Genomic DNA, 27,168 nt, shown 5'->3' with positions numbered 1-27,168 from the left:
CGACGCGCACGGTGTCAGGGTCGGGGGCGTGGCCAGAGGCGGGCGGGGGCGGGGCTGCGGTTGCGGTCCCAGCGGCGGCGGCGGCGGCGGCGCCGGCGGCGTGTGGGTGAGTGCGAAGCAGGCGGGCCGCGGGTTTCTGGGGTCCGGTACGCGTGTGGGCGGCATTGGGAGCTCTCCCCTGGGTTCGCGTTATCCTCTCTCTTTCTCTATCCTGGGCGACCGAGGCCGGGATTCGGACTTCCCGCCCGGCTACTGGTGTAGTTGCCTGCATCCGGGCCCCGGGCTTCCCGGCGGCGGCGCAGAGACGGGTGGGGATGGAGCCTCTTTGCCGCTGTCCCTCCCGCAGTGCGGAGCCAGCTCCTTCCCAAGACCCACGTGAGAACCAGCGGGACCCGCTATGTCGCGGGCTCCACTGCAAGGGGCCTCGGGCACCGAGAGGCCCGGCCCCGGGAGGACCGGGGACGAGCAGCGCGCGGCTGCCCCGGACCGGGTGGGGCGGAGAGGAGAGATGCGGGTCGGGACGCGGTGCGGACACCCCGCACGCCCACTCGTATATTTTGGCGTTAGTTCTAGACTGGGTTATGCGCCGTTCTGTGGGACATGACCCGCTTGCATCACAGCTTGGCGGTCACACAGACTTACTTAAAGGAAGTGGCCGTGGTGACTTGGGCATCACTTGACTGATGGTATCACTTTTTGGAAAGAAGTACACTGATTAAAGGTCTGCCCTGTCCACACGGGGTCATAGTGGCCCGGGTGACCTCTTCTAGGCGTCTGTATTCCGAGGCAGGGAGGGAGGTCGTGCAGTGGGCCAAGAGAGATGGCCCTCTCAGAAACGGCGAGCATTGTTAGGCTCTTAGCAAAGGAACAGTCTGGTTGTGGCCAGTGGATCAATTCCAGTTCAGATTGTCACTATCTCTCAACTGTAATGCAAAGCAAAGGGACACAGTACGTGTGCCATTACTTTGTGCCAAAGGGACTGGAAAGCACTGTTAGATATGATCTTTCTCAGACTTAGGAAAACGTAATGGAAACATCACAGGCGCAGGAATACTTGAACTGTGGTGGTATTACGGGACAAAGGCACTGTTGCCCGCACCTGTCAAACCTGCCACTATTTAGTAAAGGGAATCAGTTGGAATTGCCTTATGATTACTACACTCGTTATACATATGAAAAGTGGGAAAAATTATGAACTACATTGCAAATTGTACAGTAAACTAGTACTAATCTGCTCCAGGAAACAGTTACATAGGGGCTAAAGAATTTTTTTCCTTCTAAAGTTGATAAAATAGTCTCTCTTTTTGGCTCTGTTAGCAGTCCAGGGAAAGAAGTAGAAAACCTGTAAAAACTCCTAGCTTTCAAGCCTGCCCTTGGGCTCTCCATAAAGTAGTTCAGAGGAGTGGTAGGTTACTTTGTTAACTGAAATTTGAAGCTGTGAGAGATGGCCTGATAGAGGTATCTGGAACATCTCTGAGTCTTGCCTAATGAAAATGTGGAAAGTTGCAAACTGTCTGGTGTTACAAGCAGTTCACTGTCCATAAAGTTGGTTTGACAGCTCCTGTTTCCTAAGGTGGACTGATTTAGGACCCTGCTTCTCTTAGGACTGGAAGAAAATAAACAAGTATGGTTACTGGAAGTGTGGATCTTAATGATGGTTAAATTCTGATTTACAACTAACTGCAATGGACCACCCGACTTTCTAAATACCATTCAGAGAAGAGATGGCTGATTTTTAGTAAAGCTTTAAGAAAAAGCAAAGCTTAAGATCTGCCACTCTGCTAACATTTTAAACAAATGATAGTTAAAATAATCTACATAGGTTGGATTATTTTAGGAAAGTATGTTGGGTACGTTTTCATCAACCTGATTCTTTGTTAACAGGAGTGGCAGACCACAGTGTCATCCAGTTTGGATCCTGGCTTTCCTCAAAAGACTCTTAAGGCTAACATTTGGTAACTCTGTGGGGGAAGGCAACACTATATGTAAATAAATATGTAGATTTAAAAAAAAAAAAGAAAGGGACGACTGGTTTTGAGCTGATTTTTTTTTTCAGCCACATTTGTATAAGTACACTTTCCTCACCAGAATGATGACTTAAAAGTGTTAGTAAAATCACTTTTACAGCTCCAAATTATACTTCTTAGTGACATTTCATTTCTCAGGTTATTTCTTTTGACAGAATTTAAAGCTAAACAATCAATATGATCCTTGTTTTCTAAGGATACTAGCTCTGAGACTGAATATAATTGGTGGTCTAGCATAGTTTAATTTTCACTATCAGTTATGCTTTTATTTTCAACAAAATGATGCAGTGCTTGAATTGCACTCTTAAACCTTTATGATTATCCGCCTTTATTATCCAAAAACAAAGAGCAAAAGAAAAATGATGCTACGATACTACTTTGTAGCTGTGTGTTAATTAATATTCTTGGTTTTCTGTTTGCTGTTGTTAATGATGACAGTAGCATCATTACAGTTTCAATTCAAATTACATTCCTGTATTCTATCATTGTAAACTGACTACTTAAATTCTATCCAGAATGGTGAATATTTTAAACAAGCTATAGAGCTTATACCCACTTACAGTGTGATATAACATTAAAAAAAAAAAACATTCCCACGCCCTGGCCGATTGGCTCAGTGGTAGAGCATCGGCCCGGCGTATGGAAGTTCCAGGTATGATTCCCCGCCAGGGTACACAGAAGTGCCCATCTGCTTCTCCACCCTTCCCCCTCTCCTTTCTCTCTATCTCTCTCTTACCCTCCCACAGCCAAGGCTCCATTGGAGCAAAGTTGGCCCGGATGCTGAGGATGGCTCCATGGCCTTCACCTCAGGCGCTAGAATGGCTCCCGTTGCAATGGAGCAATGCCCCAGATGGGCAGAGCATCGCCCCCTAGTGGGTATGCTGAGTGGATCCCCATTAGGCACATGCAGGAGTCTGTCTCTGCTTCCCTGCTTCTCACTTCAGAAAAATAAATAAATAAAGGGGCACCACATGGATTGCCATTATTTTTTTTAAAGAAAATTTAAAATAGGCCATCAGTCAGTGACAAGTCTGTAGAGGCCATAAGGGATAGCTACCTAAGGAGCCCTAAAAAAATCTGTGCATGAGCCCACATCGAACTGCACTGAATAGGTATGAAACTGGGAGAGTTTTCCTTTTATTTGGTGCAGATTTCACATTTCTATCGTCTTTTGTTGCTTTCCTGTGACCGGTCAAAAATGCACGGTGATAAAAAAAAAAAAGTGCACCATGACTTTACGGACACACTGTACTTAAAATGTTTAGCCAGGCTGTGTATATCTATTCTTGACATAATGATAAAGTGTGTATCTAATACTATAAAAATAGAAGTCGCTGCTTTTCATCAATCTGTGGACTTTTGACAAGACATAGATAAAATTCTTTAAGTAAAGTGGTTTGCTTTGACGTAATTTATTGATTAAATGTGTTATCCCAAAGCAATCATATAGACAAAGAGATCTATTCAGCTAACAACTGCTGTCTTTTACAATTTTGATGAATGGATTCTACAAATAAGACTTGATTAAATGAAATTGTCATTTTTTTCATTTTCCGTCTTTGAATAGAAATATTCAATTTTAATATTAGGCAAAAATGACTTATTTTATACTAACATCACATAGAATGTACCCCCAGAGAGTGATATATTTGAGAATGTTAAGATATACAAGAGGTCTGCTCTGTGGCTGTGGGCAGTTCATTCTTGTCTCCGTGTCTTGTTTTCTCAGTAGATTAAAAGACTTGAACAGGGCCCATCCAGTTGTGTTGTTCTCTCAAGTTCTATATCAGTGTTTTTCAACTGCCAGTCAGTGGGCTGGTCTGGGTAAGAGTTAACCACCTGATGTATGAAGATTATAGACCCACTGATCTTAGTCAAATTCACTTGTGCTCAGGGTAATTTCTTCCTTAGCAGTCCCAGAAATAATTCTATTTTCACCAGCCCCCAAGTGTAAAAAGATTGAAAAGCACTGTTCTTAAAAACTGAAGCTTTTTTATTTAAGCCATTTGCATAGAACTCTCTTTGTAGTGATAAAAAATACTGCTTTCTTGACTAGCATATTAAATGTTATATTTTTTTGTGTCTGTGTCATTTTAAACACCTGCAGTGAATGGGCTTTCGTACCCTGGTACCCAGAGGGTTCATTGAGAATAACAGGACTGTTAACTCATTTTTTTGTTATCGATCCACACTGCTGAGTTTTTGCAATTTTTTTACCTTTTTAGCAGCTTATTTTTCTTTTTATATAAATTTTATTTTACTTTTATTTATTTTTTTATTTAGTGAGAGGAGGGAAGGCAGAGACACACTACCACATGCACCCTGACCTAGATCCCATGGCAAGCCCAGTATGGGACGATGCTGTGCCCATCTGGAGCCCTTGCTCTGTTGCAGCCAGAACCATTTTTTAGCTCCTAAGGCGGAGGCAAGGGAGTTATCCTCAGCGCCTGGGGACAACTTGCTCTAATCAAGCCATGGCTGCAGGAGGGGAGAAGGAGAGAGAGAGAGAAGAGGGGGGGGGGAGGGGGGAGAAGCAGATGGGCACTTCTCCTGTGTGCCCTGACCAGGAATCAAACCTGGGACATCCACATGCTGGCCAATGTTCTACCACTGAGCCAACCAGCCAGGGCCAACCTTTTAGCAGCTTTTAAGGTATTTCTACTGTCAGGTGTTTTACTACTTTCTAGGACTGCCATAAAAAAAGTACCACAAACAGGGTGATGTAAAACAACAAACATTCTCTCATAGTTCTGGTAACTAGAAGTCCGCAATAAGGTGTAGGCAGGGATGTGCTTCTCTGAAGGCTCAAGGGAAGAATCCTTCCTTGCCTCCTCTTAGCTTTTGGTGGCTACCAGCTGACCTTGCATTGCTGGCTTATAGCTGCATCACTATGATTTCTGCCTTCATCTTTACATGGCCCTGTTTCTTCTATTCTGTATCTCCAAATCTTTCTCTCCCTGTAACGACACCAGACATTGCATTAGGACTCTCTCAAATGTATTATGACCCTATTTTAACTAGATTATACCTATTTCCAAATAAGGTCACATTCATAGATACTGGTGGTCAGTACTTGAACAAATTTTGGGGTGAGACACAGTTCGACCTACAGTAAGAGTCATTGTCTCTAAATGAGGCCTCCCCTTCCTCATTTGATCCTCTTTAGTTGATATGATTTAGGAACCAAATATCCAATTATTCAATATATTACAATTGTCCATAGACTGGATATTTGGGAACAGTGAGGAACTCTGAGCTTCAGTTTATAATATTTCATCAGAGTGTTCAGAGGCTCTTTTTAGTTCATTGTTACTTTGGACTTGTAAATATATTTTTGAGTGTAACTCACAGGTTACTATATATCATAAGATTCTATCAGCAACCACTTATGTGTACCTGTCATGCTAGTTGAATGTTTCTATTCTGGTTGGAGACATGTTTCCAAATCTTTTTTGACTGAAGAGGAGAAAACCATCTATGCTGAAATGATTTGCGTTTTTGACGGATGAATTTAAAATCGCTGAACCTAAACACTGGTTTTGTATGTTCTTGTTTAGATATCCCTGGAGCATTTGGATAATGTGACAGTTGGGATGTAGTGATGTCGACTCTCTGTCCTCCACCATCTCCAGCTGTTGCCAAGACAGAGATTGCTTTAAGTGGTGAATCACCTTTATTAGCAGCTACCTTTGCTTACTGGGACAATATTCTTGGTCCTAGAGTAAGACACATTTGGGCTCCAAAGACAGAACAGGTACTTCTCAGTGATGGAGAAATAACTTTTCTTGCCAACCACACCTTAAATGGAGAAATCCTTCGAAATGCAGAGAGTGGGGCTATCGATGTAAAGTTTTTTGTCTTGTCTGAAAAGGGAGTAATTATTGTCTCATTAATCTTCGATGGAAACTGGAATGGGGATAGGAGCACATACGGGCTATCAATTATACTTCCACAGACAGAACTTAGCTTCTACCTCCCACTTCACAGAGTGTGTGTTGATAGATTAACACACATTATCCGGAAAGGAAGGATATGGATGCATAAGGTGAGTGGTTTTGAGCTTATTCATCATTTAACATAGCCATTGAAAGTTTATCTTTTGATGCATTTATATCTAATTTTTAGAAATTATATGCAGTTAACTTTAAACACTGGCTATTATTTTCATCTATTCAGTAGATATAGATAGATGTAGAGTGATATCTGTGATAATCATAACTCTAAAAGGTAGGGGGATGATAGCTCCATATTACAAATAAAACTCTAAAGCTTAGAGAAATCAGGGAACGTAAGTTTTAGAGTCCATATTTGTCTTGGGATCCTTTGCCTCAAAGTTTTTTTGCTTTTTTTTTTTTTTTTGGAATTGCATGACTGTGTTTCACATACTGTGTGTGGGTACATTTCAAAATACTTGTTTCATAGCAGTTGGCCATGGTACCTTTGGTCCCTTTAACTTCTTTGCCAAGTTTCCATATTTGTAAAATGAGGTTTCTAGAAGATACTTCTTTTATTTCATTTTCATGTTATAAATGATATTCCTATTCATTCCATTCCTTTTGCAGATTGAGCTAAAGGAAATTATTGTTATTCTGTAAATCTTAGAGTTTAATATATAGTGATACATTTCCATATACTTCTGGGACATCTGAAGAACAAATTTATTTCTCCTTTTTACTTTGCAGTTTGACACTAACATGGAAATCCACTAAAGAATTATTCATTTTATGAGATTTCTACTGGATTGTAAGGAAAAATAGTTTTGTTTTGTTTTTGTTTTTTCAGAGACAGAGAGAGAGAGGGGGATAGATAGGGACAGACAGACAGGAACTGAGAGAGATGAGAAGCATCAATCATTAGTTTTTCGTTGCGACACTTTAGTTGTTCATTGATTGCTTTCTCATATGTGCCTTGACCATGGGCTTTCAGCAGACCGAGTAACCCCTTGCTTGAGCCAGCAACCTTGGGTCCAAGCTGGTGAGCTCTGCTCAAACCAGATGAGCCCAAGCTCAAGCTGGAGACCTCAGGGTCTTGAACCTGGGTCCTCCACATCCCAATCTGACGCTCTATCCACTGTGCCACCGCCTGGTCAGGCGAAAAATAGTATTTTTTAAAGGAATAGTTTTTTGTCGTGTTTGCAGGCTTGCCTCCTTGTTTTTTACATGTATTTGAAAATCCTGTAAAATCAGGAAGCTCTATATTCCCCAGGTTTGACTTGACTTTAGTTAATTTGAAAAGTGCAAATCCTTACCTTTGTGAAATTATGCAGATGTTAAATTGATTGTTTTCTTCTAAATTATGTTTTTAACTGCAAATAAAAAGGTGGTTTACTTTATTTTACATTGTCTCGGAGACCATGGATTTGTTTGGTTACTCTTCCCCACCTTTTTCTGCCCTAAAGTGAAAAGTGGTTTTCCTATGACCTAAATTACACCAGAGCATGTCTGCTGCTTAAGGGTACAGTTAAAAAAAATAATCAAATGTTACTTTTTAAAATGATTTTAATGAATTTTCCCTTGCTCAGGAAAGGCAAGAGAATGTCCAGAAGATAGTGTTAGAAGGCACGGAGAGAATGGAAGATCAGGTAAGGTAGATGCTGCTGTCATACATGCTGTGCACATGGCATATATATGTTAAGGCTGAGGGCCACCTTTGTTAAGGCCTTGAAGCCATGTTAGTTTGACAGCATGAGCCTGAAAATGAACAGAGCCTCCTTTATAGAGATGTATGAAATAAACTGAGTAAAAACTTGTATGTCTTGGCCCTGGCCGGTTGGCTCAGCGGTAGAGCGTTGGCCTGGCGTGCGGGGGACCCGGGTTCGATTCCCGGCCAGGGCACATAGGAGAAGCGCCCATTTGCTTCTCCACCCCCCCCCTCCTTCCTCTCTGTCTCTCTCTTCCCCTCCCGCAGCCGAGGCTCCATTGGAGCAAAGATGGCCCGGGCGCTGGGGATGGCTCCTTGGCCTCTGCCCCAGGCGCTAGAGTGGCTCTGGTCGCGGCAGAGCGACACCCCGGAGGGGCAGAGCATCGCCCCCTGGTGGGCAGAGCGTCGCCCCTGGTGGGCGTGCCGGGTGGATCCTGGTCGGGCGCATGCGGGAGTCTGTCTGACTGTCTCTCCCTGTTTCCAGTTTCAGAAAAATACAAAAAAAAAAAAAAAAAAAAGAAAGAAACTTGTATGTCTTAGACCAGGGGTCCCCAAACTTTTTACACAGGGGGCCAGTTCACTGTCCCTCAGACCATTGGAGGGCCAGACTATAAAAAAAACTAGGAACAAATTCCTATGCACACTGCACATATTTTATTTTAAAGTAAGAAAACAAAACGGGAACACATACAATAATTAAAATAAAGAACAAGTAAATTTAAATCAACAAACTGACCAGTATTTCAATGGGAACTATAGGCCTGCTTTTGGCTAATGAGATGGTCAATGTGCTCCTCTCACTGAGCACCAATGAAAGAGGTGCCCCTTCCGGAAGTGCAGCGGGGGGCCGGATAAATGGTCTCAAGGGGCCGCATGCGGCCCACGGGCCGTAGTTTGGGGACCCCTGTCTTAGACCTTGAATAGTTGAATGTGAAGTCTAATAGTAATTGCATCTACAGACTACTATTTTGCTACCTTTTTTCTGTATGCACAGCGTAAGTTCTGAATCACTTGTTCATAGTCAAACTTAAAAACTGTATGTTAAGATCTTTACTGTTTCTCAAACATTTTCACAAAAGTAGTTAGTTGTAACAGGAGGAAAGTGCGTACTCCTAAGGTACCTATAGGTGTAGGCACAGCTCTAAGCATAACACGTCTTTGAAGCTGTAACTAAAACTCATACAGTTTTCATTTTTTTCTAAGTTATATCTATGTCTATTTGTTTTAATATTATGATTTTCCAGTGATATTCCTCACCTATAGACCGATCAGGCTTCTTGTACTGTCAGGTCTCCAGGAAAATGTGCCATATTTATTCTATGACTTTGAATACCCTTAGAGAGCAGGCACCAGAGTTTGGAAAGCAGGATTGCAAAGATAGGGTTCCCCTTGTGGAAATAAAGGACAAGCCATGTCAGTGTAGAGCAGAGGAGCTCTTCTGAAGATGGCTCTCCAGTGGACACCGGGCTCTTTGCTTTTACTCCTGTTGCCCCTGGCCACCCTCTTTGTTTCTGTTGAAACTCCAATATAAACATGACTGGATTGCCTTTTCCCTGGTTCTCGAGCATGACCAAGACAGAATGGTACTTTAAACAAAAACTTGTCTTAGAATTTGTGAAACTACAGGGATGTTAAATAAGAAAAATATAAAACCCTATAAAATGATCTCCTTTCTAAAATTGTTGTAGCTGCACTTTTGTAAATAACTTTACAAGCCAGAGAATGTAATTCTGGAGGAAGGTCTGAGACATATAAGAAAATGTTTCCCTTTACCCAGACAAGTCTAGTCTTTGCTTACTGGATCAGTAAGCAGGGTCTCAAGGAATGGAGTGACCTTTGCCAATTCTAGTTATGGAGTAATTAGAGTTATCTCAAGATAAGGAAATTTTGGCCTAGTAAAATTCTGCTTTTTGCTGGGCCTTTTTTTTTTTTTCAAACTGGAAGCCTATACTTATAAAGTTACCACCATTAATGAATTTTTTCTTTTAAGGGCTTTTGAAGATGTTGTCTCACCCCTTCTATGTCATAAGGAAAATATAGCTGGGACAGACAGGTTGTTAGAGAGGAAATATTCTCCTACTCAGAAGTTTTTAAGTCAGAAGTTCAAGGAGGAAAGGAAACAAAGGATTTTCTTACAGAGCCTCTCTGTTTAGCCATGTAGGATTTTTTCATTAAGTTTCAGTAAGGGTATTTTTTTGCTTATGATGATAAATGTCAGATACTGTTTGTGAACTACTATATTTGCCCAAACCTAAGAGGACTATTTTCCTACAATTACGCTTTCTGAAAAGGAGTTGCCTGATAATTGAGTCCTTGCAAATCTCATATGCTGTGCTTTCAGTGACTTTATTTTGAACAGTAAATACTATCTGGAGATGACACATAAGTGAAAAATAACTTCAGTGCTTGTAGCTATCTTCTGAGCTTCAGTCACTATCCTGTTGATTTGCAGTGTTATTAATTATAATTGTAAACAAGCACTTAAGAATTATAGTACTTTAATGTACAGAAACAATGAGAGGTTATGTTGTGGAGCTTACTACCAGATGACTTCTTTTAAGTAATAAAAATTTCTATGATGCAAAGGGCTTTTGGCTTAAAATAAAATTTCCAGAGGCAGAACCACATTTAAATTCTCAAGCAACTGACATAATCGGGGCTCTGAAAAACTGCAGTAGGTCACTCAAACAACGGCTGTAAGGTTGACAGAGGTTCTAATTTGAAAATGCATGTGAAGAAGTTTCAATAAAAATTGTTTCATGAAATATAAGTGAGGGGAAAAACTATTTGATTGAACTTAATATGTGATTTTAAAAACATGATTAGCTAAAGATTGATAGATGCACAACAATTTCATCTACCTCTCTAAAAGTTTACATATTGAGGATGGTCAGAAATTTGGGGAGAGTGGTGGTGGTAGTGACTAAAAGAGGGATCACTTGATTTTTAGATGGTTTACCTTTGTGGTATTCTAGTATATTGTTTTTATTCAGTTTCACTATAGAAACTACAGATTTCAAAATTACATTTTTGAAATGTAAGAATTATTTATCTTGAAGAATGCTAAAGGACACTTGTGTATAATGATGCTTTAAATATACATATATGATGATTTTGATTTGTTTTTGGGTAGATTATGTTGTAAAGTACCCACTCTACAATTCCACGGATGTTCATAGAGACACGTAGTCCAAATAAGTTTTTGAAAAGTTTTATTAAAGGAGGAATTTATTAAATATGCCGGCCGCATATGGCTGACACAGGGCAACAGACCCAAATTGTGCAGATACCAAAACTAGTTCAGGGGCTGTTTATATACTCCTAATCATACATGGGAGGGGAGAAAACCTGACATCACACCATAAGTTTATACCTTTTGTTTAGAGATACATACATTAACTGCCTGCTTTCAGGAGGGGAGGGGTAGTTTCCATAGGGACAAATGCCTGTAAATGGTTCATCAGTATAAGAAAAGATTTTAATTTAATCTTTTTCTTCCTGTACCTGGCTAGCTATTCATCCTTTTCCCCATAAGTATGGGGGAAGGTCAGAGAATCCAAGTCTCCTTCCTCTTCTGTATTTACAACACAGTGCCATCGGCCATCTTAGTTTTGATGCTGATCACACAAGCATAGAAATCACACTTACAAAATCTTTCTGCACGCCTAGCCCAAATTAATAAAATGTTCTTTAAACTTCCTAAAATATTAACATTAATTCTGTAGCTTTTAGCACCTTACAACAATTATAGCTTATTATGAATGTGGACATTCAGTATTGATTCAGGCTTTACTACTGAGTTAATTGCTGAGGATTTCAAAGTCATACGTATTCATTGCTTTCCTCGTTTTTAAATAGAAAACACATCAATGACCTTTAATTAACAAGCACTAGCTCACATTTCAAAAAGGGATCTTTTCTAAATTTGGCGTGATGACTCAATTACTGCATTTAACAGTATATGATAGCCTGACCAGGCAGTGGCTCAGTGGATGGAGTGTTGGACTGGAATGCAGAGGACCCAGGTTCGAGACCCCGAGGTTGCCAGCTTTAGCATGGGATCATCTGGTTTGAGCAAAGCTCACCAGCTTGGATCCAAGGTTGCTGGCTTGAGCAAGGGGTTACTCGGTCTGCTGTAGCCCCACAATCAAGGCACATATGAGAAAGCAATCAATGAACAACTAAGGTGTCGCAATGAAAAACTAATGATTGATGCTTCTCATCTCTCTCTGTTCTTGTCTGTCTATGCCAATCTATCCCTCTCTCTGACTCTCTCTCTGTCTCTGTAAAAAAAACAAAAAAAAAAACAAAAAGTGGAACAGGTTGTAGTAACAGTAGTGCCTATAATAAAGTTTAAAAAAAACAGTATATGATAAATGATAAATTGTATTCTAAAGAAAGTTACTTCTGGAAGAATGAAAATGAGTTTTAAGCAGCATGTACATTCTTTAGAAATGTTTTAGACCTGGAATGCTGAGGTCGCCAGTTCAAAACACAGGGCTTGCCCAGTCAAGGCATATATATATACAAGAGACCATTTCTACAAGTTGATGCTTCCCGCTCCTCCTCACTTCTCTCTCTCTCAAATCAATAAATGAAAAGTCAGCTTCTTAGAAATGTTTTGGAATAGTAGACTTGTTTGGAGCTGTGTTTGAACAAGTTGTCAAGTATTCCTATGAAAGGGCATTATTCTTTGCTTTCAGTATTTAATTTTTTATTGTCTAGCTTATCTTATATTGTATAATTCTCTTTACCTCATTTTACTTTTTGTGCAGGGTCAGAGTATTATTCCAATGCTTACTGGAGAGGTAATTCCTGTAATGGAACTGCTTTCATCTATGAAATCACACAGTGTTCCTGAAGAAATAGATGTAAGTTCTTTATTAAATAGAAGTAGTAGTATTCCTTATCAATTTTTTTGTATTACCTCACTGTTATGGATATTAGTAGTATCCTCATTTTAGTAGTATGCATTTTTTGTCATACATACTATGCATGTTAAATATATTAGTCACTTTAACAAACACACTGAAATTTTGGAGGCTTTTTGGTCAGTGTCATGATTATGATAACTTAAATTTATTTATTTGACCTCTTTCATATCCTAGACATGAGAGAATTTTAGACCTTATAGAAGCAATCAGTATTTAATACATAAACAGTGTACAAATGGAAGTTTACTCATATATGCTAATCTAGTTTCCTTAATCATTTGTTGAGGACACTTTCAGTCACACACTATGCACGCATAGAGAAGTCTTTCAGAAACTGTTCTTGCGTTCTGATGTTTTTGTCATTAAGATTTTCTCCTGATTCAGAAGAGAAGGTTGTTCTTATAAAAATTGTAGCTTAACCTGCCTGACCAGCTTTCATATTTGTCCTTCTGAAAGTTTATGGTAGTGCACAGAGATTGCTTTATGGGGATCTTGATGCCAGAAATCAGGGCAGTGTGTTATATTGAATCCTAGACTTCAGGAAACTTATGTACTAAAAGTGTTTTTTAACATTATATTATTCCAGAATAATATTTTCTTTTGGTGCATTTTAGATTGCTGATACAGTTCTCAATGATGATGATATTGGTGATAGTTGCCACGAAGGCTTTCTTCTCAAGTAAGAATTTTATTTCTTTTATAAAGCTGGATGAAGCAGGTACGCATCTTATGCTCACCTGTGAAAGGATGTGGAAGGAAGTAAACACAGAATGGCTACCCAACATTGTTCTGGGACAACATTGCATATTTGAGTATTACTTAGTTTTATGTTATTTTTTCATTTATTACATATTTGTGATATACTCAATGCCACTCTTTTTTTTTTTTTTTTTAATATTTAAAGAAGCTGAGTTTTCATAATACTCGAACAAGAAATCTTGGTTCTTTGTTTGGTTCCGGTTTCCTGTTTTACTTCTCTCTCTTTTTTTTTTTTTTTTTTTGACAGAAACAGAGTCAGTGGGACAGATAAGGACAAACAGGAAGGCAGAGAGATGAGAAGCATCAATTCATTGTCGCAGCTTCTTAGTTGTTCAGTGATTGCTTTCTCATTTGTGTCTTGACTGGGGATTATAGCAGAGCGAGTGACCCCTTGCTGAAGCCAGCAACCTTGAGCTTCAAGCCAGTGACCCTGGGGTCATGTCTATGATCCCACACTCAAGCCAGGGACCTCTCACTCAAGCTGGTGAGCCCACGCTCAGCTGGATGAGCCCGCACTCTAGCCTTTGACCTGGGGATTTCGAACCTGGGTCCTCCACGTCCCAGTTTGACACTCTATCCACTGTGCCACCACCTGGTCAGACTTGTTTTACTTCTCACAAAGCTGAAACTCCGAACCCTTTCAAAATAAGTTGCGTTGTGGGTGTACTTGACTTAATTGGGCCTAGAAAAGAAAATTATTTATATTTTTCTCATCCTTTCCATCTTACAGTAGATTTTGGTACTTAAAACTGGGCTTTAAAACCAGATTTCCTGGGTTATTGCTGTAACATAGGCAAAGCTACCTGAACTCTGTGTGTCTGTGTTTCCTCATCTATAAAATGGAAACAATAATAATACCTACTTCATGGGATTGCTCTTCAAGTATCGAGTGATATAACTCAGACTAAGCATTTAGAACAGTGCCTGGGACATGAAGCACATAATAATAGCAAATAGTTAACATTTGCATTTATATGTCTTCTAAGGAAAATTATGACAATAGCCAATGTTTATTGAGTGCCTACATGTTAGTTTCTAATTAAGTGCTTTCTCTACATGTATAGTCTCATCTGCTTTAGTGTTACTTTACAATTGCAGATTTCCATAAATTTTTATTTTCAAAAATGAGGAGTTAAGGATCAAGTACTTGCTTTTCAGCCCCACAGTCATTTCCTTTAGGATATGGTGGAATCATAGAGGCAAGGGTCCCTCTAACCTAGGAGCCGTACGTGGCTGGAGTCAGAAGCACTTGAGTCCTGATCCTGTTCAGTGTCAGCCATTCATTCATAGCATTATTTTTAGTCCCCTTTGACTTAAAGTAAATCACTTAGCCTCTCTACACCTCAGTTCCTTCCACTATAAAATGTTGATATATTACTAAATGGGTTGTTTTAAAGTTCAAGTGAAAGAATCTCTGTGAAGAGCATATAGAAATAAAGATGGCATTATACTTGTAGCTTTGATGCTCCTCATGTAAAGCTATTCTAAATTATTTGAAGCTCACTTGTTTTTACAGCCAATGGTTTTTAATTTCTTTTTTTTTTTTTTAATTTACAGTGCCATTAGCTCACACCTGCAAACCTGTGGCTGTTCTGTAGTAGTAGGTAGCAGTGCCGAGAAAGTAAATAAGGTAATTTATTTTATAATCTAGCAAATAATCTGACTTTTTAATAACTGCTAACATATCATGAATTATAATTTAAAAAGGTGCCTGACCTGTGGTGGCACAGTGGATAAAGCGTCGACCTGGAAATGCTGAGGTCGCCGGTTCAAAACCCTGGGCTTGCCTGGTCAAGGCACATATGGGAGTTAATGCTTCCTGCTCCTCCACCCCTTCTCTCTCCCTCTCTCTCTCCTTTCTAAAAACAAAAAAAAAAGAAAAAAAAATGAATAAAAAATAAATAAATAAAAAGGTTAGGTCACAGTCAAAATGATCTAATAATATAAGGAGGCAATATAACCTGACCAAATTACAGTAGTACCCTAAGTAAAAAGGAATTGAAAGTAAACTGAAGTCATTTATCAGTTTCATTTTGATAACTCATATATACTAGTCTCAGTATTATATAAATGGTTTTGAGAATACTTTAAAATCAGATATTCTTTAAAAGTTGTCTTTCATTTCCTGATGTTATCTTTAATAAATATGAAGATAGCTATATACTTTTGGTACAGATTCCAGCAAAATGTCGTCTGATCACCTTGATTTTATTTTTCCTCTAAATCTATTAGAGACCTATTTCTGTTAAGTAGTCAATAGAGGTTATACTTTATTCAGTGACTTTTGTGAGCACTTCTTCATTGCTATGTGAGTTAATAAGAATTAATGAGCAATTACATTTCCAAGCAGTAGGCAGCAAACTAAGGGATTTTGTACTTTTCCTCACTGACCATTAATTAAAGGATAAATATATGTATCTATCAATTTAAGCAAACCTATTTTTCTTTTTAAGTTTTACACAGGAGCTATTTTAGGAGTGATTATTTGCTTGACAGCTATATATATAACTTGTTTTCTGCAGTGACCTACTCTGTATACTGACATGAGCCTTAATTTACCAAAATTATATTTGGTAAATATAATACCGTTTATGTGAGATAGGTTTACCTCTATTATTATGCTGTGTCAAGTGTCTAGTGATATTCTTTTTTGCTCCAAGAAAGTAGCTTTCCATATGTGTCCCTGTTGGGCAGATAAAATATATTATGCTCACTTTGTTAAAGATGGCACTGCCCACATGGAAGCCTGTTGCCCAGGTGATATCAGTGTGTGTTGGGGGCGGGCTGTGGGCAGGCAGGATCCTTGTAGCCTGAGGCTTGATTTTAGGACTAAGCCTTTCCCACCCTTTTTGATGTGGGGTGGTGCAATCCCATCATGCCCCAGATAAGTGACTTTGTATTAGAGACTTCCCTATTTTGTGTATTGGATTAAAGGTTTGGATTTCTACACTATAAAGTGGGGGCGGAATGGGAGCTTGCTCTCTTGGTTCCTGAGATTATCATTAGAGGAGAGAGCAGAGCAGAGAGCAGAGGGAGACCACATGGAGGAGGCCAGGAGAAGCAACCAAGATGGCGGAATGTTGAGTGAGAAGCCAGTTTGTGCAGAGTTTGTGCAGGGAGAAGGAAGGAGATGGGGAGCAGAGGTGAATAAGTTTGGTGAGCTAGAAACCTTTGATTCTAGGAAACTCAGATAAGTCAGTAGCTTTGTGAGCACTGAATGTGAGTGGGTTTTGGAGCCCAGTGTGTGTTTTTACTTGCCCACCGGGTGCAAGCTAGGATTAAAGATGATGACCCATCAGTTTTTGGCTCCATTGTTTCTTTACCGACTGTCCGAATCCAATGCGAACCTGCATGGGCCAGGCGGCTGTGATGGTGGCCCTGGCTACTGGCTTTCCAGTGCCTTAAAGCCTTCCAGTTTCACAGACTTCCCAGTCATTCTTGAAGGGAGAAAGGCTCTATGGTAGGGACTGTGTGTTTTTTAAATATTTTTCTCATCCCACATTGTTTGCTGGTTTAATACCTCCCCTTTTATCTTTTTAATTTGAGAAAAAGGTTGCTACTGTTCTAGATTGTAAACCACTGCTTTAATATAAAAAGTCTAAATATAGTCTGAATTCCAACGTAGTTACATGGTGTAGGGGAGGAAAAACAAATTTCCCTTCTCCTTCTAGGTTTTTGGCTGAAAGCCCCTTGTAATTAGATTAAAGGGAGAGAAACAAACACGTTTAATAGTATGTATGCCTCCTGTTTACATGGTGGATATGCAGAAAAATGGTGTAGCTCCCCAAATGGCCCAGGCCTTCACCTTAAATATCATCCTCAATTAATATCAAAAGATGTTGGGGGGTGGAATGAGTAAAAGGCCTATTGATGAGAGATTAAGAGGATAAAGGTATGGTTATGCAGATCTAAATTCTTGCCTTCTCCATTGATAAGAGTGTCTAAGATTTAGTCATCCTTCTCATTATGGAGATTTTCTTTATGTATTTAAATGTCTCTTACAAAAGGGTTTCTCCTGTGTCTGTTGTTTCTTAAAAATAATCAGCCTAAAATAATCCTTAGGCCAAAAAGGAGTATTTTGAGGTAACAAATTCTGCTTCCCTTCAATGGCTTTTTACTTCTCTTAATTTAGGTCTAGCTCAAATTCTATTAGAATCATAGGTTTCTAAACCCCAAACAATAGCTTGCTTATTTTAAATCAAATATCATGGAATTAATTCTTGTTCTTTTGAAGGATTTGGATCCTTCTTGGTATTCATTATAATCGGATTTTACATGTATAACTACTAAACAAAAGCCATAATTCTGCCTAATTTAACTGCATTTAGTTTCGTCTCCAGAATTGTTTACTTGTTTGAAAAGCACATGCTGCTGGGTGAAGGGGCAAGTCACTGTTTAAACTAAGTCCTTACTTCCTCCTGAAATAAAGGTGCCGTGGTCAAATAGCTCAGACAAGTGCATTTTGTATCAGTCACAATATGTATTCAAATGTTAAAGGTTTGGGGATATCATACTGTAAATTTACCAGCATTTCCCAAACCTATTTGACCACAGACCCCCAATTTTAAGCAACAGCTATTATAGCCCATGATTCTGGGTGACTAAAAATTGTTTCTCAGGATGTATTTTATTGACAAAAATAAGTGAAATTTCTATTCCAGTTTTTTTCGTAAGCAACCAATGATATTTTTTCCATATTTTAATACTAAAATCTCTTCTTTTACAGATAGTAAAAACATTATGCCTTTTTCTAACTCCAGCAGAAAGGAAGTGCTCCAGATTATGTGAAGCAGAATCATCATTTAAATATGAGTCAGGACTCTTTGTCCAAGGCTTGCTGAAGGTATCACTTCTTGTCACAAAATTAATTTTTGTTTCTTTATAAATGTATTTCATGCATCTCATGTTTCTATGCCAAGGGGACAGCTTCTTTTACACAGGTCTGAGCATATAGTATATGACTTACGGATTTATAGTTGATAAAACATTACATAATATCTTTCTTTTGTGTTTTCTTTGGTTTTCTGTTGCAGCCTGTCTGGCATTAGGATTTTTTTTTTTTAAGCAAGAGAGAGAGAGAGACAGAGAGAGGGACAGACAGGCAGGAAGGGACAGAGTAGAGTAGCAACAATTCTTCGTTATGGCACCTTAGTTGTTCATTGATTGCTTTCTCCTAAGTGCCTTGACGGGGTAGGGGGGTAGGGGGAGCTACTGCAGAGCGAGTAACCCCTTGCTCAAGCCAGCGACCTTTTAGGGTTCAAGCCAGTGACCATGGGGTCATGTCTATGATTCCATGCTCAAGCCAGTGATCCCGTGCTCAAGCTGATGAGCCAGTGCTCAAGCTGGCAACCTCGCGGTTTTGGACTTGGGTCTTCTGCATCCCAGTCCGATGCTCTATCCACTGTGCCACCGCCTGGTCAGGCAGGACTTGGTATTTTTTTGTTTCTTTTTAATATGTGCTTGAATCAACTGCATGTCTAAAGTAGGAACATTTCTTTTTTACTGAATGGATTTGTCACCATTTTATGTTTATGTACCATAATTATTGAAAAGAATTAAGCCTGCTTTCTAACTTGAAAGTGTATAAGATTTGATCTGTTCTCTATGTGTGTATTAGAAAATTTATTTTATATTTTTCTCTTATTTATTTAAGTCTGCCTTTGAAGGAACAAAACAGATAAATTTAAATTAGCCATTATCTTCAATAATCACTGGGAGGATAATTATTTACTTTGTGGAATCTAATATTGATATTTTGATTATATTCAGACACGTGAAGATGTACATTTTCTAATGTTTAAGTGATTCTCTCACAGTGGATGTTTTCTTGGGGTGTACACATAACAAAATGAAAGAATAGTAAAAATTGTTGCAAATAAAAATTATATTCCACTTTTTGCATTTTCAAAACTATGCATGCTATGAGCCAAAAATAATTGTATTTAAATATACATAGAAACTATTTAAGGGAAATTCATTTCTGATTTGAACCGTACAAATCTGAAAATTAGAACCTCTTCCTTTCAAATGTACTTAGTACTTTTATTTCCTCAGCAACCTGTCATTTAATTATATACTTTTATCCCTGAAATGGTTCTATACTAGATGCATAGAGGAAAACTTCCAACTATTATTTAATGAAATTTAAGAATTTTCCATGCAATTATAAACTGTATAGCCTTTCAGAAAATGCCTTAACATTACATATCAAGAGCCTTGCAAAAAAAAAAAATTTTAATTCTATATGTATCTTTTTCACATCTCCCTCCCCACCCCCCAAAACGGATTATACTCTGCTTGTTCTAACCTGCTTTTTTTTGCAGTGTGTCATGAATTTCTTTCAAGATCAACACATTAACATCAGCAGCTTAATTTAATCACTTCTCTTTTTTGGATGCTTTGTATGTTTCTACCACTAAAACTTTGCACACAATCCTGATTAATATCCAAGTATAAATTTCTGGAGATGGATTTGCTAAATCAAAGCCAGATTTTTGTTTTGTTTTAATTAAAGAAATAATTCTTTATATTTTGGGGCATATCAGACAGTAAATTTTCTTTTCATTGTGCCAGGATTCCACTGGAAGCTTTGTGCTACCCTTCCGGCAAGTCATGTACGCTCCCTATCCCACCACACACATCGATGTGGATGTCAATACTGTCAAGCAGATGCCACCCTGTCATGAACATATTTACAATCAGCGCAGATACATGAGATCAGAGCTGACAGCCTTCTGGAGAGCCACTTCAGAAGAAGACATGGCTCAGGATACTGTCATCTACACAGACGAAAGCTTCACTCCTGATTTGTAAGTAATGTCCTGTTCTTTGATTTGTCGTTAAACAGTATTATGAAATTGTATCTTTCATGAGTAGTGACAAAACAGTCTGTGTTTAAAAGGAAACAAGCATTATTAGAATTATGCTTGAAGAAATATATGGTTAATCTTGTATTATTTCTTAAATGTTTATTTTTCATATTATAATTGTGTTTCCCATAAACTAGATTATATTAGTTCTTAAAAACTTTTAAATATTTATTTAACAAATATATATTGAGCCTCTAGGCACAGTACTAGGTAGTCTAATGTATACGAGGCACTAAAAAGCTTATTAAAAAACCAAAGAGTTTTTTTGTTTCTTTCTTGACATATGAATATAAGATACAACAAAACTATCAAACATATTAATAGAGCATTCTTTTTACTTTGCATTTTATATTGCAGTATTTGTTTCTTACCATAAATTCTGATTACTAAATTAAAAAGGTAAAAAAGTAATGATAATAAAATATTCAGTGAGGACCTAATTAGGGAAAATAATGTTGATGATAAATCTGAATTATAATACCCTAAGTCTAAGAAAACACTTAAATGGTATTCTGAAATCAGGAAAAGATTTGTTGTTGCTATTATGATTCTCTTCAATTAAGTTAAAGTGCCTGACACATAGAATGTGTTCAGTAAATGTTACCTAGAATAATACAGGTTTGAGTATGTAAGGTAGCAGTGAAATTGGAGTAGCAGCTGTCCAGAGTTTTTAAGAAAAGTTTTGAGCTGAGGCACCCGACACGTAGAGCACCAGTAGTCACACAGAAGGTGACCAGAAACCCAGGAAAGGACCTGACTAGGTTGTGGCATAGTGAATTGAGCGTTGGCCTGGAATAGTGAGGAACTAGGTTTGAAACCCTGAAGTCGCGGGCTTACCAGCTTGAGCATGGAGTCATTAGCTTGAGTGTAGGATCATAGACATGACCTTGTAGTTGCTGGCTTGAGCCCAGAAGTTCGCTGACTTGAAGCCCAAGGTCACTGGCTTGAGCAAGGGGTCCCTGGCTCAGCTGGAGCCCACGGGTCAAGGCACATATGAGAAAACAATCACTGAACAACTAAGGTGCTGCAACTATGTGTTGATGCTTCTCATCTCTCTCCCTTCCTGCCTCTCTCTTTCTCTCGCTCTCTCTAAAAAAAAGGAAACACAGGAAAGGAATACCATGTCCAAGGGATCCCTGGCCTCATGTGTAGCAGGTAGAGAAAGATGACTTCATCAGGACCCATCTTTCCCCAGCTCTCTAGTGTTCTTTTGTTGGTGCCTGAGAAAGCTTTAGGGAAATTGGTTTTGAAAACTGGAAATTTAGAAATAAAGAAATTGGTCAAAATTGAAAATCCAGGTCACCAAGTTTTCACATTCAGTTTGGTAATTTGGTACATACATATGTAGAAATTCTCAGAAATAATTTGTTCCTTCAAGCACTTTTTTCTTTCCTAAAGTATTTAATTATTTTTCTTTTTGATTGGTTGCTTCAGAGCTCTTTTGGAGGAATGTGTTAAACTTCAGAGTGGGTTTACAACCATCTAGTATTTTTTTAGAGAAGATATGTGTATACTTTGTATACTTTAAGATTTCTCATTCATTTTAGCTAATCATGTTTGGCTTTGCTAATTTGACGAACTTGATCAGCCAGCTATTGTTTTGCTTATTATAACAAAATACTGTTATGAAATTAAATTTTTTTCCAGCTCAAAGTAAATTTTCTGAACATAAAACTGTCCTAATATGTTTTTAGCCACTAGATTGTGTATTGTTAAATTTTGCATATTTTACTTTTTAGTTTATTATGAACAATATTACTTATTTTCTAAGATTTTTTTAATTTTAACTTTAAAAATAATATCAATCACTGCCAATAAAAAATGAAAAGTCAGTTACTAGAAATATTTCTTAACATTTTGGTTTATCTAATTCACTATAACCAAGGTATCATTCAATGAAACAGGTATATTCAGAACATATTCTTAAATAGCCTTATTTTTTCTCCAAAGCCAGAGAACAGATGCTGTCAGTTGTCCACATTGGCCCCTAATTGGATGCCTGGAGAGACAGAGAAGAGGATGAGGGTGGGAGGAACATGCCTTTGTTATTCCACTTAGTTGTTCATTCACTGGTCACTTCCCTTATGTGCCCTAATCAGGGATCGAACTTGCAACCTTGGTATTTCAGGACAACACTCTGACTGACCTACCCAGCCAGTAAATTCTTTAGGTACATACAAGGCAAGGAGAGGGAAGAGAGAGGAGGAAAGATCAAAGGGAGTTCAGACCTGGGAAGAGGGCAATTTTTTTTAAGCATCTACTATATCCTAGGTCAGGCGTGGCCAACAGTTTTTGCCCCGAGCCAGATTAGAAAGAAAACTTTTTTCACAGGCCAGATGAAATATTAAAATTAAAACATAAATACAAAAAAGATTTGTATAAAACAAAATTTCATTATGTAAGGTGACGGAAGACAATTGGACTTTGGGTGATGGGAATGCAGCATAATCAAATGTCAAAATAACCTGGAGATGTTTTCTCTGAACATATGTACCCTGATTTATCAATGTCACCCATTAAAATTAATTTTAAAAAATTTAAAAAAATTTATTATGTAATTTGTTTATGAATAAATGTGAGTAAAAAAAATTTTAATATACAATATTATTTTAATAAAAATATAATTACATACTGTATAAATATCCAAACTGTATCACAATCAGTCAAAACTATTTAATTAATAGAATGAGCTTGAAGGGGTTATATCGCAAATAAAACTATTATTTCGTTATACAAACAGCCTGGACACGTTTTCAGTTATCAGCTGCAGCTATTGTCTATGCTACAGTGCCACTTTATTCAGCACACTTGACCACAAAAATAACGAATTGTTTGACCTTGGGTGTGCACTGGCAAACTCCGCCTAAAAGAATGTGGGTTTCACATCGCCGCTAAACATCAATCAGTTTATATTGAGTACAGACGAGTACAAAAGTTGTAAATCTTTATAATGGAATTTTTTTAAAAAATAAAGAAGTATTGCGAATCCATTCGACCAGTTATTGGAAGTTAACCCTAGATTAGTCACACATGGAATTCTTTTCCACGTATCACTGTCTTCTTAAATATCTCGATTTCCAATAATCAAAGACACTTCCGCTTCTGAGTAGCTGAGATTTTAAAGTAGCGGAGAATATTAAAAATTTAATCGTGGGCCTTATGTTGGCCATGCCTGTCCTAAGTGGTATGTTAGATACAGATTTCATCAGGTGCTCATTGCATGTTAACTTTTTGCTCTGATCATTGTCAAGGTAGGCAGTGCTTTCCTAGAACAGGAGATGGTTCCTGTTACTTGTTAGGTGATGTGCTTGTTGGTACAAACCCAGGGGTTGTGATGTTACAGATATCTAGCTGTGCTCTTGACTCCTACTAGACTGACTCTTAACATCTGTCCTTTTACCTTTTTCATCCTGAAATGTTCACGGGGAGTTATTAGTACATAACATTTTCCTTTGTTTTGTTTTGGGTTCTGGGTATTAGTGTATGTCTATATTTATTGAGTCTTTATTTTGAGGATGTCAAGAATTGGGTATTATATTTACTAGTTGCTAAAGCTGTCAACATGTCTTCAAATATATACAGCTGATTTTTATAAAAAATGTTTATATATAATTACCCATTTCTAGGAATTTAATTTATTGGCTAGAGTGTAGGATTATGGAAAGTAGCATTGTGCAACCATTTTAACATTTAGACTATTTTTTTTGTAGAAATATTTTTCAAGATGTCTTACACAGAGACACGCTAGTAAAAGCCTTCCTGGATCAGGTAAATGTTAAACTTGAAATTGTTAGAGTGAATGATGACATGTATTTTTGTTTTATTTTCAATATATCCTGCAATGCCTGTTTTCTGTATATATTTAACATAGTAGTAGAATTGAGTCTTTATCGTTTTGTAGTGTCTATGATCTTTCTTAAAGTGTTTAAATTATTTTTCTTTTGACTTGTTAATAAGTAGTCTGAATACTAATAATTAAAGGTGCATTATTCCTCAGTTCAAATAATAAATGTTTTAATTTTGAGTACTAACCTATAACTCAAAAGTATTTTCTTTTTGAGGGTGAAGGGAGAGAGCGCATAAATGATGTCTATTTACCTTCATTGAGTCAAAAATGTCTTTAAACCCTATACCTCTATTTCAATGGTAGCATCTTTAGTCTCTTTTTCCAAAAAATCTTCTTAATTATACATTTGAAGAAAAGTATAGATTATATGAGACTTATTTCTTAATATAATAGAGCTTTGTCATACTATCATTCTGGGGATCAGGTCAAGGAACATTATCATAGATGTAGCTTTGAAATAATGAGATCCTTAGGTTAACTAGACATTTTTGATCCAGGTCTATGTAGTTGTGTCATATTTCAAAAGTTTAAGGATAATACATAGTCGTGTAATTCCATACTTCTCAAGCTGAAATAAAATTTTTCTATCTACCCTCCCTATGTCTCTTCTCCCCCTTCCCCCACAAGAGTACTAGAGGGATATGAATCTCAGAATCATAATCAAAGCATGGCTCAATTTCTGGGAGCTTCCACTTTATTTGAAGATGTGGGCAGAGAAAATTAAGTTAACGCAACTGGAAGTAACTTACAATTACGGTTTTTAATAATAAATATGCATATATTATGAGGTAGAATGCAAAGTGCTGATTTTTAAATATAAAACTGTCAGACTGCTTCTAGACTCTCATATCTTATTCCTGCCTGGTAGGCACCTCAGTGGAAGTGATGAGGGGAGCTGCTGTAATATGTTTTCTGCCAGGTGCTGGGATGCCTGTTTTCTGTATATATTTAACATGGTAGTAGAACTCTCCCATGTTACACTGGGAGAGTAACATGCTGCGTGAGTAGAATGAGAGCAGAGTGTTGATTAAAATGCTTCATTTTCCTGTAGGTCTTTCATTTGAAACCTGGCTTATCTCTCAGGAGTACATTCCTTGCACAGTTTCTACTTGTCCTTCACAGAAAAGCCTTGACACTGATAAAATATATAGAAGATGATACGTAAGTAAAACTGGATGGAAGAAATTTTGTTTTGTTTTGTCCCTTTTGGACATTTTCTGGTTATATACATATATTTCTTTTGTTAATTGTAGGCAGAAGGGGAAAAAGCCCTTTAAATCTCTCCGGAACCTGAAGATAGACCTTGATTTAACAGCAGAGGGCGACCTTAGCATAGTAATGGCTCTAGCCGAGAAGATCAAACCAGGCCTGCACTCGTTCGTCTTCGGAAGGTCTTTCTACACTAGTGTACAGGAGCGAGATGTTCTAATGACTTTTTAAATGTGCAACTTACTAAGTATGTTTTGTCACAATCATTGCTGCTAAAGTAGCTCAGTGGTGTGGGACACATCAGTCCCTGTGGTCACACCCAACAGTTGTACTCAGCAATGGCAGTTTAAACGTGGTCACACTACAGTCGTCACAGGAAGTCTGCAAGGGGCTCTCAGGTGTGTTGTTAACAGTGGATGGATCTTTTCCTAGTTATGCTCTCTTGAGATACTGACTTATGTTTACAATTATAATAAATGTTATTGCTACCTTTAAAAAAGATATAGATATAAACTTGACCACAGCCACTGGTTTTGAAACTTAGGATTTATGGTTTACATGTATCAAAGTGAAATCCGAGTTAGCTTCTACAGATGCAATCCTAGTTGACTTTCCATCTTTTGTGTTTGTTGGTATTTGGGGTTACTGTAATACTGTTGGAATCAGCTGGAAACTAGAACATCTAAATTATTTCATTTCCATAAGACAGGAAGTTAACTTGAACCTAGGTCAAGCTTTAGAAAAAAATATTGTTCAAGCAAATGTTTAATTAAAATTAATTATTAGACCCTACTTTGTAGATTTAGACATTGAGATTCAGTCTGTGTAGAAATGTTAAGCAGTGTGTATAGTCCCAATTGTGATGAACCACAGTCACAGTGATTTTTGTTTGCTTGGTAAGAAGCTCTGTAAGAAAATATAGGAAATTGGATTTTATGTTTTAGTAGTTGTTGCCAACTCTTTAAATTAATTTTCATTATTTTTGAGCCAAGTAGAAATGTGCACCTCCTGTGCCTTTTCTTCCTTGGAAAATATAATTACTTGGAAGAAGTTTGGGTTTCACTAGTCAATTAGTCATTCATCTTGTTTCCTCTCGTCTAGTCTTACCCTGACTTGGCAGTCATTGTAACTCTGAGGTTATTACATGCCATAGAGAATATACTAATATCTTTTTTCAGGAATAGAAAATAGCATCTTGTCTTCTCTTATTTCTGCACATATTTTTGAAGTTGTTGCTGTGTGTCGTTGCCTACATCACATGAAGAACAGCAGGAAAAACATTACTGACATGCTATTTTACTAGGTGCTACTTTGGCAGAACTAAGTGGTCTATTTCTTTCTTTTCTTTTTTTTTTTTTTTTCTTTATGTGTTTAGACCATTTTACCAGCCATAAAAATAACTGATTAACATAATTCTGTGCTATAACAACAGTGTTGACATATTAGTAATATATGTAAGCATAACAATTTTTATTTAAAACTGTGGAAGTGATACAAAAGGGAAAAATATTTATATAAGAAAGGGATAAAAGTGATAGAGCCTTGTCTGCCCTTACCCAGATTTAATGGGAACAGGTCCATTCTGAAATGCTCTTAACAGCCTTTCCATCACTAACAGGAAAGATGTAGACAACTTGATTTGACTCTGATGCTGTGTCAGTCATGGAAAGATACATACACAGCACCTCGATGTTCGCTTTACTCAGTGATTGTACATGATAGATTATTTAAGTACTGACTGATTTTTTTTATTTTTTGCTGGTTTATTGTGTTGTTATATAGAATGCAAGTTCTACAGTGAAATAAGTTATTAAAACGTGTAAACATTGCTACATATATTTTCTCCTAGAAGGGGAATTTTGAATAAAATATCTTTGAAAGTT

General features: G+C 37.7%; 1 protein-coding gene across 3 annotated transcripts; it reads left to right on the top strand.

The window, feature by feature from the left end:
* C9orf72 (C9orf72-SMCR8 complex subunit) lies at positions 1-27,168 on the top strand. 3 transcript variants are annotated; one of them, XM_066368299.1, is made up of 11 exons: positions 1-106; positions 5,585-6,072; positions 7,549-7,608; positions 12,443-12,538; positions 13,216-13,280; positions 14,918-14,990; positions 18,087-18,203; positions 19,934-20,169; positions 23,940-23,997; positions 25,128-25,237; positions 25,330-27,168. In XM_066368299.1, exons 2-11 carry the CDS (start codon positions 5,629-5,631, stop codon positions 25,514-25,516), a joined length of 1,446 nt encoding a protein of 481 aa, XP_066224396.1. In that variant the 5' UTR covers positions 1-106; positions 5,585-5,628; the 3' UTR covers positions 25,517-27,168. The 3 variants fall into 3 exon arrangements, with proteins under 3 accessions (XP_066224396.1, XP_066224397.1, XP_066224398.1); XM_066368300.1 differs by lacking the exon at positions 1-106 and adding an exon at positions 111-146; XM_066368301.1 differs by lacking the exon at positions 1-106 and adding an exon at positions 246-375.

The sequence above is a fragment of the Saccopteryx leptura genome, chromosome 2, assembly GCF_036850995.1.
Source record: "Saccopteryx leptura isolate mSacLep1 chromosome 2, mSacLep1_pri_phased_curated, whole genome shotgun sequence".
NCBI classification, from domain to species: domain Eukaryota; kingdom Metazoa; phylum Chordata; class Mammalia; order Chiroptera; family Emballonuridae; genus Saccopteryx; species Saccopteryx leptura.
This window is presented reverse-complemented; position numbering and strand designations above follow the sequence as displayed.